This window comes from Callorhinus ursinus, unplaced genomic scaffold (assembly GCF_003265705.2).
Source record: "Callorhinus ursinus isolate GAN/ISIS: 27379988/994484 unplaced genomic scaffold, GSC_fseal_2.0 scaffold4, whole genome shotgun sequence".
Taxonomy (NCBI): domain Eukaryota; kingdom Metazoa; phylum Chordata; class Mammalia; order Carnivora; family Otariidae; genus Callorhinus; species Callorhinus ursinus.
The window spans coordinates 116,305,087-116,319,561 of NW_027397066.1; the positions used below are offsets into that span (position 1 = coordinate 116,305,087).

At 40.9% G+C, this 14,475-nt stretch overlaps 1 protein-coding gene across 1 annotated transcript; it reads right to left on the reverse strand.

Moving 5' to 3' along the window:
* Positions 1-2,130: 2,130 nt before the first annotated feature.
* On the reverse strand, positions 2,131-13,131 carry MGARP (mitochondria localized glutamic acid rich protein). Its single transcript, XM_025873987.2, has 4 exons — positions 12,988-13,131; positions 9,266-9,369; positions 4,717-4,810; positions 2,131-2,968 (listed from the first exon to the last, which is right to left on the reverse strand). The coding sequence occupies exons 1-4, from the start codon at positions 13,067-13,069 to the stop codon at positions 2,523-2,525; spliced, it is 726 nt and encodes a 241-aa protein (XP_025729772.1). The 5' UTR covers positions 13,070-13,131; the 3' UTR covers positions 2,131-2,522.
* Between the last annotated feature and the right edge of the window lie 1,344 nt (positions 13,132-14,475).

Genomic DNA, 14,475 nt, shown 5'->3' on the forward strand with positions numbered 1-14,475 from the left:
GTTGGCAACCCTGCATGGATCAAGTCTATCACCACCATTTTTTTCTTTTTAAGATTTTATTTATTTGTTGGAGAAAGAGGGAGAGTGAGCACATGAGCTGGGGGGAGGGGGAGGGGCAGAAGGAGAGGGCTAGGCAGACTCCCTGCTGAGCAGGGAGCTCGATGTAGACCTCAATCCCGGGACCCTCGGATCATGACCTGAGCTGAAGGTAGATGCCTAACCCATCGAGCCACCCAGGCACCTGCCACAATTTTTTTCCAACAGCATTTGCTCATTTTTGTGTGTCTGTGTCACATATTGGTAATTCTCACAATATTTTAAACTTTTTCATTATTATTAGATTCGTTATGGTGATCTGTGATCAGTGATTACTACTTACTGAAAGCTCGGATGATGATTAGCATTTTTTTTTAGCAAACAAAACTTTTTTTAAGTAGGCTTCACACCCAGCATGGGGCTTGAACTCACTACTCCGAGAACAAGAGTCACATGCTCTACCAACTAAGGCAGCTTGATGTCATAACCCTGAGATCACTGTCTGAGCTGAAATCAAAAGTCAGACTCTTAATCAACTGACCCACCCAGGCGCCCCTAGACATAACTTTTATATGCACTGAAAAACCAAAAAATCCATTTGACTTGCTTTATTGCAATACCCACTTTATTGCAGTGGTCTGGAACCAAACCCACAATATCTCTGAGGTATGCCTGTATATTCCACCCTAGTTTACCATAGGTGAAAATCTCAGCAATCACATCGCCACAGAATGCCAGGAACTAGCAATCTTCCACCTACCACCAGTGATGAGGTCCTTGTTACCTTTGAACTGGAGTGACACAATTCCAGAATCCTATTCTTAGTGTCTGCGTTCAAGGACCACATCCATTACCAATTATCTTAGGTCGAGTTCCCTAAAAACAGAGCAGGGATTTGGGGGCAAGTGATCTTTAAAGAGGTGTTGTTGGGAGAATAGTAGGGAGGAAAGCAGGATAGGACAGGAGAGAAAAGCTAAGTTGTAATCTAGGTTGGAAACAGCTTCAACCTGAGCCCCCCAGGGAGCTCCGGAGCATGAGTTGTCGCACAGACTTGGCCCCACCTTCTGTACCATTGTGGCAGTCAGTCACTGGTTGTGAGCTGTCTGGGGTGAGGATGGGTGTGTGTGTGTGTGTGTACCACTCACAGAAGCTGGGAGTAAATGGCCCAGGTAAGGGGATCTAGGCAGAGCATCAGAAGCATCCACTACAACACCCCAACTTACTCCAAGTAATAGCGCAAATCGTACAAGACCCTGCCTGATACAGCCCATCTCTGCAGAACCATTGCATTTTTTCTGAAATCATCTCCAACTACTCTCTCTCCTTTTCACTCCACTTTAGCCACTTGACCACCTTACAATTCCCCAAATTCTATAGGATGTTCATGTTTCAGATCCTTTGCACTGCTCAGTGCCCTCATCTGGAATGATTCTTCTTCGCCTATCCCCCCACGTCTTCATGACTAGGGTCCCTTGTACATCCTTCAGGTTTTTACTTACTAGACATCTTCTTAGTAAGGCTGTCTCTGGCCATCCCATCTAAAATTACACCTTTCACCCCTAACCAACACTTATGAATCCCTTCCCTTTCATTACTTTTCTTTTTAAATGCCTATATAGTATCTAGCATACTATATAGTTTTCTTATGTAGCTTGTTTCTTTTGATCATATTCTAGAATATAGCTGGGAAGGGTAGGAATTTTTGTCTTTTTTTTTTTTTAAACCTCAACACTTAAAACAGTGCCTTGTAGGTTATAGGTGCTCACTTAGTATTTGCTGAATACATGAATGAATGAATGAATGAATGAATGAATTGATTCCTGGTACTAAGTATAAATTCTCACTAAACATTATTTGAACTGAAATAAACTGAAATTAAAGATGTTGGCACAGTCCCCCATGCAATATAGACAGGAGAACAGAGATGTAATGTACATTGCTATATGCAGAGTTGTCCATAGATGTTTTCTTTGATTGTTCACGCGATGCTGTATATTAATCTACAATCGATACTATAACATATATTTTATTATACATGATCTTTATTATAGATTATTTATACATATAAATATTAGTGAATAAAAACAGAAGCACTAAAGATTTTCCAATTTTATTTTAATGAGTTCAAATCAAAACTCAAGAACCTAGATTAACATAAAGAATCAGGTATAGCAAAAATTAAAGTGAATGCAGATTGTAGAGATAGCTCACTTCCTATGATATGAAACTTAAATGCAAAGATGGAACTCGGTAAGTTTTTTACTGCAATGTCGTATTCGGATCTCAGAGAGCAGGAAACTATTCAGACACGTAAAATCTCAAGTCTCTCAATCCCCAAATCTATCAGTAGATACCAAAAATCTTCAAGGCACATTCAAGTTTTCTAGCAAAGAAGCCTATTCTAAAACTACGATGACTGAAACTACGAAAGCACCTATCGGACACTCGATGGCATTTTTTTTGCTCAAGTGTCCATCAGCGGGAGATTAGCCTTGAGCCAGGGCGGCGTCGGAACCAACGCTGGCTTCCTCCTGTAAATCAACCCCAGCAGAGGATTCTGATTCAACGGGGCGATTCTTTTCTTCTCGTTCAGCACTTTCACCAGAACTTTCCTTCTCTGTAGTCCCTTTATCATCATTTCCGGCAACAGTTTCATCCAAAGCTGCATTCTGAGCCTCCGAGGGCATTTCAGCGCTGCCTTGTGCGGTTGCGCCCAGCGCTGCGGCGGTCGCCTCTGGCCCCGCTTCAGTACTGACCGCGTCGGTCTCTGCCGGAGCGGCCTCCGTATCCCCAGGACAGGCTGAAGCCTCCTCTCTGGCTGCAACTGTAGCATCTGGACTATATTCCGCATCTACCTCCGGAACTTCCACGAAAGATACTTCACACACTTCTGAACTTGCTTTCTCAGCTCCCGCCACCTTCTCTTTTTTACCTTTAAGATTTAGTCCATTAAGCAAAGGGTTAATTTAAAGAGCATGGGAATACAGTGGAAGTCTGCGCAGTCATTTGTAAAAACGAGACAAAGCTATAAGGACTGATATGAAATGGTCTTCAAGGTAGCCTGTTAAGTGAAAAAAAGCAAGGAAAAGAGCAATGTATACCGTATGGTACTATTTGTGCTAGGACCAAAGGAGGTAGGACATACCTAGATAGTTTTTATTTGTAAGGCTCTCTAGGAGGATACAAAGAAGCTGGTATTACTGATTGCCTTTGGGGAGGGAAAATGGGGATCTGCTTTTTCATAAGCCTTTTTGAACCTGTTAAACTTAGGAAAAAAATTACAGGGGTGCCTGGGTGGCTCAGTCGGTAAGCGTCTGCCTTCGGCTCAGGTCATGATCCCAGGGATCGAGCCTCGCATCGGGCTCCCTGCTCGGTGGGAAGCCTGCTTCTCCATCTCCCACTCCCCCTGCTTGTGTTCCCTCTCTTGCTGTCTCTCTGTCAAAATAAATAAATAAAATCTTTTTAAAAAATTACAAATATTATTGATTTAAATACAAAGAACATGAAAATAAACAGCCAACCTTTCATGTGAAATAGCCTGGAAGAGCAGCCAACTTACTAGTTGATGACTGAGCAATCACAAATATTCTCTCAACCTCAGTTTTATCATCTGTAAAATGGGGATATCGATAATATCTGCTTCAAAGAGCTATTGTGAGGATTGATTAAAATCATGTGTATGATAAGGGATTTAAAACCAAAAGTGCGGGGCACCTGTGTGACTCAGTAGGTTAAGCACCTGACTCTTGATTTCGGCTCAGGTCATGATCTCAGGGTTGTGAGATAGAGCCCCTCGGCAAGCTCCAGGCTTAGTGGGGAGTCCACTTGGGATTCTCTCTCTCCCTCTGCTGTCCCCTCTCTTTCTCTTTCTCCCTCTCTCTCTCTCTCTCTGTGTATGTGTGTGTGTGTGTGTGTATATATATATATATTAGAAATGCTATATTTCATTATTATTACAGTCAGCCTTCTCATGATTATATTCAGTAATGTTTATTGAAGATATTCCATTTCTTACTGTTGTCATGACTAAAAGGTTAAAATTGGTTCATAAGTAGCTATTATCTGTCCCTAAATAGTGATCATAGTAATTGATAATAATGGCATTATAATTGAGATGGAAAAAAGTATTTAAAGCAAGCAGTTCAAGGCAAGAAATACGTATTAGGGTGAAAATGTAAAGTTTCTGTTCTAGGAGTTGCCATTTTATCAATCAGATCAACTGAGGGACTTAATAAACATGACTGATTGTACTAATGTCAACTGTACTTTGGGCAAAGACACACTGGCGATCTTAGCCAAAACTGAAACAAAAATTAGTTTTATGATTTAAAAAAAAATAATGAGGGAAATGAGAGGTGAAGCTGCTGAGAGAGACAGATACTAAAATTATGCTTGCCTGAATGGAAGCCTGAGTAGGGGAAAAGTAATATTACCACACAAAGAATTCAAAGCCACTGGTCAGCAATACAAATGTAAAACGTTTCATTTATCTAATGCACTCATCCAAAACATATAACAATATTCTTTAGGTTTTGGTTGGGCTTTCCCTTTCTGAATGAACTCCTGCCCAGAGCCATTCTGTCAAGTTAGTAAAGAAGCCAAAAGCAAATAGTGTTCATTGCTAGACTAAGATCATGGAAATCAATGTCTTAAGAGAAAAAAATAATAAATTCACTTTACCTTGAAGTGGATGTAACTCTGTTTTGGTTTTTTCTTTCAAATTTGTTATATGTTCCGTGTGTTTGGCTTGCTCTGATGTGACTGTCTTGTAAGTCTGAAAGTAAATGTGTGCTTAAGTTTATTTCTTGAGCTCTAAAATTCATCATGCCAAGTTCAAAGGTATATACAATTCAAAGAAGAGAAACCAATGTACCCCACCTACTCTTTTGTTTCCCCTTTGGAAACTTTTGCTATTAAGTGGAACACTTTAAAAAGAAAAGAAACTAATGCTCTAACAGGAGTCAAAGATAACAGAAAACACACAGTAGATACAAAGATGAAGACAAAGAAGAAAAACAAATTATGCTAGACTCAAAATATTCTGACAGGCATTTGCAGATATCCTCTGGCATTTATCCCAGGGAAATGGGAACTTATGTGCACACAAAATCCTGTACACAAATGTTCATGGTTGCTTTATTTGTAATAGCCAAAAGCTGGAATCAGGCTGGGGGTCTTACAACAGATGAATGGTTAAGCAAACTGTGCTACATCCATAACATAGAATGCTACTCAGGATTAAAAAGGAACAAACTATCAATACAGGTATAACCATTTGGATGAATCTCCACGTAATTATGCTGGGTGAAAAAAGCCAGTCTCAAAATATTATATACCTTATAATTCCATTTATGTAACATTCTTGAAATGGAAAGTTACAGAACTAGAGAACAGATTCCTGGTTGCCAGGGCTGGGAAGAAGTGAGGAGAGTGGCAAACGAGACTGAGTGCAATTATAAAGGGCTACACAAGGGATCCTGTATCTTGACAGTGGTGGTGAATACATGAATCTACACATGACAGAACTGCCCAGAACTAAATACACACACACACACACACACACACACACACACACACACACACAAAAGTGCAAGTAAATGTGGTGAAATCTGAATAAGGACAATGGATTTTATCAATGTTCGTTTCCTGGTTGTGATACTGGATTATCCCTATAAAAGATGTTAATCACTGGAGGAAATGAGGTGAAGACTATATGAGATCTCTCTGTATTAGCTCTTATAACTGCATGTGAAACTCAGTCATCTCATAATAAAAAGTTTGGAAAAAATCTTTCAAAATGGCATATTTGTAGACCCTAAAGAAGATTCCTATGTAAGCTAGAGTTATTCCTTAAAAGCAGCACTGTGACCTGACCATCGGTTATTTCAGGAACAGAATCAGGAATAAAGCTATCTCAATCACAGATCTGATGTGCAGGCTTCCTTTCATTTCATATTCAAGTACTCATCTCTGGCCTGTGTTTTTAGCCAATGATCTTTTAAAAATGAAAATCTCCCTAGTTAGATAATATTGTTTATATTATCTCAGCTTAAAAAAAATGTTGTTAGGGATTTATCACTTAGTAACAGGATTACAGATTTTTAAAATTTGTATATTTATATATAGTATTCTCTAAATTTTTAATTATCAAAAACCAAGCATCTTATTAAAAATTATACTTTGCAAATTACAAACCATTTTATAGAATGTTAAAATTAGACTGTGAACACAGAAAATCTATAACCTCAGGGGTGGAGAGGATACTGAAGTGGCCCTAACAAATCCCGCAGAGTTTGGTGAATTCAGACTTGAATCATCTGGGTTTGAAACCTGCAGAACAAACAGGATCAGCAGGAATGACAGTTACCACTTCTGAATAAGAGCAGGGACTACTTTCCTAGTAGGGTGGGAGCTCCTGATAGCTTAAACCACTATGCTGGGTCGACACCCTCCACTCTCAGTACACGAAAGCTGAGCTTGTGCAGAGGTTCACATTCCTGAAATGGCCATCCCAGCAGCGACATCCCAAGGAACATTACTTTTTTTTTTTTTTGTTCAAGGGGCTAAAACACAAGGTGGGAAAAAAGACTAGTTTAGGTAGGATTGAAGAGATGATGATATTAGAATAATTCATACTCATGTGTGGCCGAGAGAATCTAGCTTTTCCAAATCTAATGAGGTCAAACACAGTAGAAAAAAGACCTGTCAGAAGAGGCCTTTGGAAAGCCTCGAATCTAGACTTTGGAAGTTATTTCTGAATGATATTACTTATTACATGTAAGCGTTTAAAATATCCCACAAATACCTCAGACCCTCAAAAAACTGACGTGACCTGGGCCTCTCTCAGATTCTACGAGGCCCTCGTAGTAGAAGATTTTACTTGGAAATGAAAAACTGGCTAGTGAGCATCTGTGGATTCAATTCAGATAAATCTAGTAGAGAACTTATTTAAAAGTATGGGAGAAGGGGAGGGGGGACTAGAATACAGGTTTTCAAGTGCCTCACATTCTGTATTTCCTCCTGACAAGAGCCTAAGATTCTTGGGAATTAAGGCTTCCAACATTCAAGAGTAAAACCACACATTCTTAGAGGTGGAAAGGGACTTGGAGCTCATTGCCTTGTCCAACTTCCACTCCCCTGTGAGAGAAAAAGGCCAGAAAGGGCTCGAATGAGAAGCCAGTTTATAACCGTCCAGTTTATGATTGCTTTTGCAAAGAAAGATTTAGCGAGCTGGAGAGGTTCATGTCTGGCACTAATAAACATAATTATGGGTATAGTGAGTTCCAGATGAAATTCCATCTTCCAGCTCCCCACATAATCACATGGCCCAGCCCAATCTCTTGTTTCTCCAAGGGCCTATATCCAACAATAGTAGCCCTGGGCAGTGAATTCAACATTAAGCAGTAGAAAGATGGTAGAAAGAAAGGAATCTGGGTATGAGTAAAAGCTGATAGATCAGTGGAGGACAATAATATAAGTGACCTATTTGAAGTTTCCTGATTTCTTGAGGCTTTCAAAATTCTGAAGATTAGAATAAGTTATTTTGGTTTGACCGTCTACATACAAACTGCTCCTAGTTATGCCTAAAAGTCCCATTATGCATATTTCTGTAGGGTCAAACCAAAATGTAGTGACTCTTGTGTACTCTTAGGGTTTCCAAAGAATTTATATTTATTTTACTTTTACTCACACTGAAGATTAAATTTTGATTTAGAAAGTTTATGACAAAATGGGGAATGATTCGGGGAGCCTGGGGGGCCCAGTTGGTTTGGCGACTGCCTTCGCTCAGGTCATGATCCCGGAGTCCTAGGATCTAGTCCTGCATCGGGCTCCCGGCTCAGCGAGGAGCCTGCTTCTCCCTCTGACCCTCTCCCCTCTCATGCTGTTTCTCTCTCGCTCACTCTCTAATAAAAAATAAATAAAATCTTTAAAAAAATGGGGAATGATTTGATAGCCTTATTATTACTTATTTAATGCAAAAATATCTCATTTTAGCTCCAAAATCATAATATCAAAAGCTTCATTTTATAGTGATTACCTAGGAGGAGTGGGTAAAACATTCTTTTAATTTTGCATATGTCTATTTTGAGTTTTTTTTTTAATATATTACCTTTTTAAAATAATGAAGGTATATAAAGATATATAAAACTAATAAAAACTATGGAGACAGTAAAAAGATTCAGGGAGGAAAAGAATGACTAGGTGGAACACAGGGAATTTTTAGGGCACTGAAACTATTCTGTTTGTTACTATAATGGATATATCATTATATATTTGTCCAAACCTATAAAATGTACAACACCATGAGTGAGCCCTAATGTACACTATGGACTTTAGTTATAATGTATTGATATTGACTCACCAGTTGTAACAAATGTGCCACACTAATGTGAGACCGTTGATGGAGGGAGTGTTGAGAGGAGGTATGAGAACTCTGTACTTTCTGCAGATTTTTCTGTAAACCTAAAATGCTCTAAAAACATAGCCTATTGGGCGCATGGTTGCTCAGTCGGTTAAGCGTCTGCCTTCGGCTCAGGTCATGATCCCAGGTCCTGGGATCGAGCCCCACATCGGGCTCCCTGTTCAGTAGGAAGCCTGCTTCTCCCTCTCCCACTCGCCCTGCTTGTGTTCCCTCTCTGGCTGTGTCTCTCTCTGTCAAATAAACAAATTGAATCTTTAAAAAATAAACAGTCTATTAATTTAAGTTAATCTTTCAAAACAGTTCTTGTTAAATGTTAATAATAGTACCTACTTATAGAATTACTGTAATTATTAAATGAGCCGTGAGTCTGTCATATGAGAAACACTGGAATGTCAACTATTATTAGTATTTATAATAACATCAGTTTTTAAAAAGATTTTATTCATTTGAGAGAGAGAATGAGAGAGAGAGAGCGGGAGCGCACAAGAAGGGGAAGGGTCAGAGGGAGAAGCAGACTCCCCGCAGAACAGGGAACTCCCGGGACTCCAGGATCATGACCTGAGCCGAAGGCAGTCACTAAACCAAGTGAGCCACCCAGGCGCCCCTAATGACATCATTTTTACTAGAAGTCACCCGTACTTGGCAGTGTATGTTGTGTAAGAAATGTTGATTTCACACCTAAAAAAAAATCTTCATAATCTTGTATATTTAATTAATCCCATGTCCTGACCTTGACAATGCTTTGAGTTTTACCATAGGTTGTAAAATATATGAATTCCTAAACATTATGGTTACTTAAACACTTACATAATATCCACCAGCACTGACTGTGACACCTACAACCAGATAATAGATCATATTTGATCCAGATGATCCAGGCAATTTGTTAGACGACATCCAGCGAAGAGATGCTAGGAAAACAAGTTGAAACACAGTTTCATGATATTAAGCAAAACTATTTAAAATAATTATATCTTAAAAAAATTTTCCCCTTCGGTGAACTTAGAATCTATTAACAACAAGTGATTTTAGCTTAAGGGAATACAGTATCACAAGGTAGGATAATAATTCCATTTGACATTTTCCCAATCTCATTTGAAAGTACTTATGAAACCTGTCACCTTCGTGCTTAGTTAGCATCATGCTTTTCTTGGAAAGAGTGCGGGCGTGGGTAAGGAGCAATGACAAAAGCACTGAACAATTTTGACAGTCAAACGAAACACAAAAGAAATCCATTTGCTGTATGTACTCCACCACAGGATTCAGGGGAAAAGATTATTTTTCCAAAAATTGAATTAAATATATTTGTACTTAAAACTTACATGTTAAATAAAACATGCTGAAATCCAACACATTTTGATAAATCTATAATACAAATGTCTATGTAGGCAGAAATCTTAATTTTTCTAACAAAAGCCTTTAAAGATGGGCAGATACAAGCTTGTTTAAGACAAAATATTACAACATGGTCATGTTTGAAATGGAAGTACAATTCTGTACAAACTAATAGAAATAGGTAAGTGTACTGTATTATTACATCTAAATATATAAAACCATATGCCCTGGAATTGAAATTTTTTATAATAGACTCACAGCTAGAAAGAGCTTAAAGTTCACATAGCTCAAATTCTTTATTTTAAAGATAAAAAAGTAGAGACATTTGTTGAATGAATAAATAAATGTTGAGCACCTACTCTGTGTTTGGCCTTGTTAGAATCATTAAGGATAGAACTGTGAACAAGACATACAAGGTCCCTAGCCTCAAGTAGCTCACCATGTAGAAGGAGGGAACAAAGGTACAGACAAATAATTGTAGACAAATAACTGCAATGCAGTGTGACAAATGCTGGTACAGAAGCAAGTAGAAGTTGCAATAACAGCAAGAAAATTCAGTGAAAAACCTCAGCTAGTTGGCTCAAGGGACCTGTCACAACTGGAGAGACATGACCTGGGTTTTGAAGGAAAGTAGAGGAGATTGTCAGATAAATAAGGGAAGAGAAAACTGAACCGGAGGCAGAAGGCACAGCATGTGCAAAAGCAGAAGAGCTGGAAAAGTGCCAAGTAATTGGATGTGGTCTGACACAGAGGATGGATGCAAGGACTAAGAAATTTTGATTTGCAGAGGGCAAATCTTAAGACATTTGCACTGATTACAAATCTTTGTAGTAGCAATACTGGGAAGATTTCCTGTATCTGTTTTTAGTTTGGATATAAATGACCATCTCTTGGAAAAAAATATTTTTTCCCCACAAATGTACCCAAAGAGGCTATGGTAAGAGGGTATGGCTTTGACCTGTAGTGGGGCTTTTGTTGGTTTGAAAATACATCTGTTACGAAACAGGGAATATGTAGCTTCTGTAGTTGTCAACCAGACATAAATATCAAAAAGATTATTTTAAATAGGAAGGAATAAAGAAAATCATCAGAGATGTAAGACTTAAACACAAATACAATTATGCAGTTATTTAAAAGAGCAATGAAATGGGAAATATTTAATAAAGATTAATTGAATTTGAGCATATCCATACAATGTGAAATAGAAGTTTTGCAGGAGAATATTATTTACGTGAGAAAATATTTACAATATACTAAATGCAAAGTTATAGAATAATCTATACAGAACTATCTCAGTTTGTGGAAGCAATGTGCATAAGAATAAAATGCAAGAGGAACAAAAGGTCTGGAACATTATATATACTAAAACGTAAATGGGGGTATTCCCTGAGTGGTAGGATTACAGGTGACTTCTATTTTGTCTTTGTGCGTTCCTTCCAATGATCTATTACAAACCCAATTACTCATTAAAAAGTTACATTTTTAAAAGCAAAAGCCAGAGAAGACAATTTGATGAGGCGCAGCTAAAATTTTACCCTTCAATAAAACTGAAAGTTTTATTTTTCATCAAAACAGAAAGTACCAATAAAAAAGGTCAATTAATGTCCATGACTGAAACCAGATTCCCAGTCAGTAATAGTTCTTAAAATACATAAACGAATCAGTGCTACGAAAAAAGTAATTAGATGAAAATTGTTGCTACAGCCAGTATTGCTAACTGCCGATTTAGAATTTTTAACCTACTCTTCCCTTAGCCCAAGTTGGGGAAGAAATTATCTGAAACGCGTCGCTACAAAAGGCGTGTGTGTTTGTGCCTGAAGACCGTGGGGCCTGCGGGCGATAACGCAGAAGGCCACGGTCAGGGGGCTCATCTTTCTCCCCTCCCCACCCCCAATCACAACGGCCTCGTTATCTTCAGATGTTTAAAATTAATGGCTTCTATTTAGTCAGTGAAAAAAACTGCTCTCACTCAGTATAAAGATCAAGGAAAACGAAAAAATGCCTTATTCTGTTACTTGTGAGGCAACTACTTCCTACCAGCATTTTAAGAGAAAAACAAAGCTAGCGGGACAGACCTTCCTTCCCTCCCACCACCACCATCACCACCACAGGGCTAATCAAAGTGAAAAAAAAATGGCCCATGGACTTTTCCGCAGGAGAGTGTCTCTCACGGCTTGAATGCACGCTCTGGGCTAAAGTACCTCACAAGCCTTAGAAAGTGAGGCGAAGTGCAGGGAGAACTAAGAACTTCGCAAGAGGTTGTCTAAGAGCCGCTGGGCTAAGCGGGACGGAAAAGACGGGAGACGGAGGAGGTCTAGGAAGGTGCGGGCTGCCGCCGAACTGCGCGGGAGCGCAAAGCGGGCCCGGGGGCCGCTGGCCGCAGGGAGGAAAAACACGCATGCTCACACTTATTAAGCCCCGACAAAGTTCCAGGCGCTAGAGTGGGCGCTTTCCCGTTTCTCCAATTTTAGTTAAGAAGCTTCCAGCTTGCACTGCAACTTCCCCTTTAGGAAATTTCTGAATACTATACCTCTTCCCCTGCATCCCCAAATCTAAAGGTGACAGATACTGGGACGGCTGAGCCGAACAGCTTGGGATAGCTCCAGGTTTCTGCGCAGACCCAGGGAAAGCGATTCGAAGGCTCACGGAGCTCTGGCTGCCGAGCCCCGGACAAGCCTTGAGTTTATTTACTCAGGAGTATTTACCCAACATTTAATGGGCCCGCAATCCCTCCCGCGCCCTGCCTAGCTCCATCGTGCCACTCGTTCCTCTGCTTCCTCGCGAAGTTGGAGAGCGCACAGGTACCAATACTAATAGAAGGACTTTAAGCTACGCGGACGTTAGCCAGGCACTTTTCTAAGCGCTTTTAACTGCATATTAACTCATTTAAAACTCACAACCATTACTGTCCCCATTTTAGAGATGAGGAAGCAGGTGAAATCACTTGCCCAAGATCAAGATTCGAACCCAGGAAGCCGCGCTGGAAAAGTTCCCTACTTCCTAAGTCTTCAAGAACTTCGGGGCGTCTTCCCCGCGACTTTCCTTCATTTCTCCCCCTATCCTCAATCCCAGGCTTCTGCAGCTCGGGCCGGGTTTGGCCCCCAGGGTGCCGGCGGCTACCCGGGCGCCGGCAAATCCGCGCGCTGGCGCCTGTCCTCTTCAGGCTTGGACGCCCGGGCCGGCGCGGCACTCACCGTCCTTCCGGAGCGGCGCGGGGCCGAAGGGCGCCCTCAGAGGCAGCGCCAGCGTCTTGGAGACCGCCCTGCGGAGATACATCGCGCCCACTGCCCGCCGCCCGCCGCCCGCCGCGCAAGCCCGCTCGGCAGCCCAGGGCGCGCTGCGGGACGCAGGGAGCCGCCGCGAGCCCCGCCCCGGGGAGGAGCGCCGACCCCCGACCAGCCCCGCCCGTGTGTTCCCGGGAGGTGGGGAGGGGTTTGGTCGCCCGCTTCTTCCTCCCCCAACCCAACCTCCAGACTTTCTTGCTTTCTCCGGGATCCGAGAAGCTAGCTGATGGCGCCTTCTCCGAAAAGGGATCGGGAACCGAGAAATCACCATCACCTGCCTGCCTCGTACTGTTCCACTGTGTTGAACTCCACCGAATAGGCTGGAAATGTTTAGGGATTCGCATCGTGAATAAGATAGACATGGTTTATCATGCCGATGCAATCTGAACCCATTTTAAGTCACACTCCCCGTTAGTTTTCCTAAGAGTGGAAAGGATAGCTGGAAGTTTCCTGGAGGTTGAATGAGGAGAGGAGCAGAGCACTGGGTGATGTTCAGAATCATAAGAAAATCCCCAGGAATAGTTGAATCTCTAGGCAATTCACTGTTACAAAAACTTTAAATATAAACTCCTAAAATGCTGCATATTCCTGTATGGGTTGTAGAATTAGTATTCCCACATGAACTAAAAATGCTGAATTATTAGTTTCTTCCCCCAGATTTCAATTCCTTGCTTCATTGTGGCTACAAGAATTTGTCATAATTTGAACATGGAAACCAGTAACATAGCATTTTCTAAATGATTAATTTTGGAAGGCACGTTTCCTCCTATTATAATCCCTCATATGTGTTTGGCACTTGATAGTTTATAAAGCACTTGCACATAGATTATCTCCTTTGATTCTCATTTCAACCCTCTGAGGAAGACAGTAATTATTACCGTTAGCAAATGGCTTGGTGGTAGGGAGGAATGTCCAGGGACTGATGGTCATGAATTAAAAAATAAAGAACATGATCATAGTTCTTCTAGTTTCAAGTTCTCTTGGCATGTTACAGGCACATTCACACATTTGTTATGTGAATAAACACCGCTCAGAGAGTCTACTTCTGCGCCCAATTCTAGTAATATTTAACATACTCTCACTTGAAGAATACAAAGTCAATGGTCAGAAGTCGTTTTTTGAGAGGCACCTGGGTGGCTCAGTCCATTAAGTGTCTGCCTTTGGCTCAGGTCATGGTCTCAGGGTCCTGGAATTAAGCCCCACATGGAGCCCTCTGCTTAGCGGGGAGTCTGCTTTTCCCTCCCAAAGACAACTGGTTTGGTTTTTTGTTTTTTTTTTTTTAAGATTTTATCTATTTATTTGACACAGAGAGAGAGCACAAGTAGGGGGAGAGGCAGAGGGAGAGGGAGTAGCAGGGCTTCTTGCCGAGCAGGGAGCCTGATGTGGGGCTCGATCCCA

What these genes read in the sequence shown, in the direction of transcription:
- MGARP (XM_025873987.2), bottom strand. Translation starts at nt 13,069, where the DNA reads ATGTATCTCCGCAGGGCGGTCTCCAAGACGCTGGCGCTGCCTCTGAGG. An exon ending in CGCGCCGCTCCGGAAGGACG is followed by an intron (nt 9,370 to 12,987) that starts GTGAGTGCCGCG and finishes TTGTTTTCCTAG; the next exon opens with CATCTCTTCGCTGGATGTCG. An exon ending in TCAGTGCTGGTGGATATTAT is followed by an intron (nt 4,811 to 9,265) that starts GTAAGTGTTTAA and finishes ATTTACTTTCAG; the next exon opens with ACTTACAAGACAGTCACATC.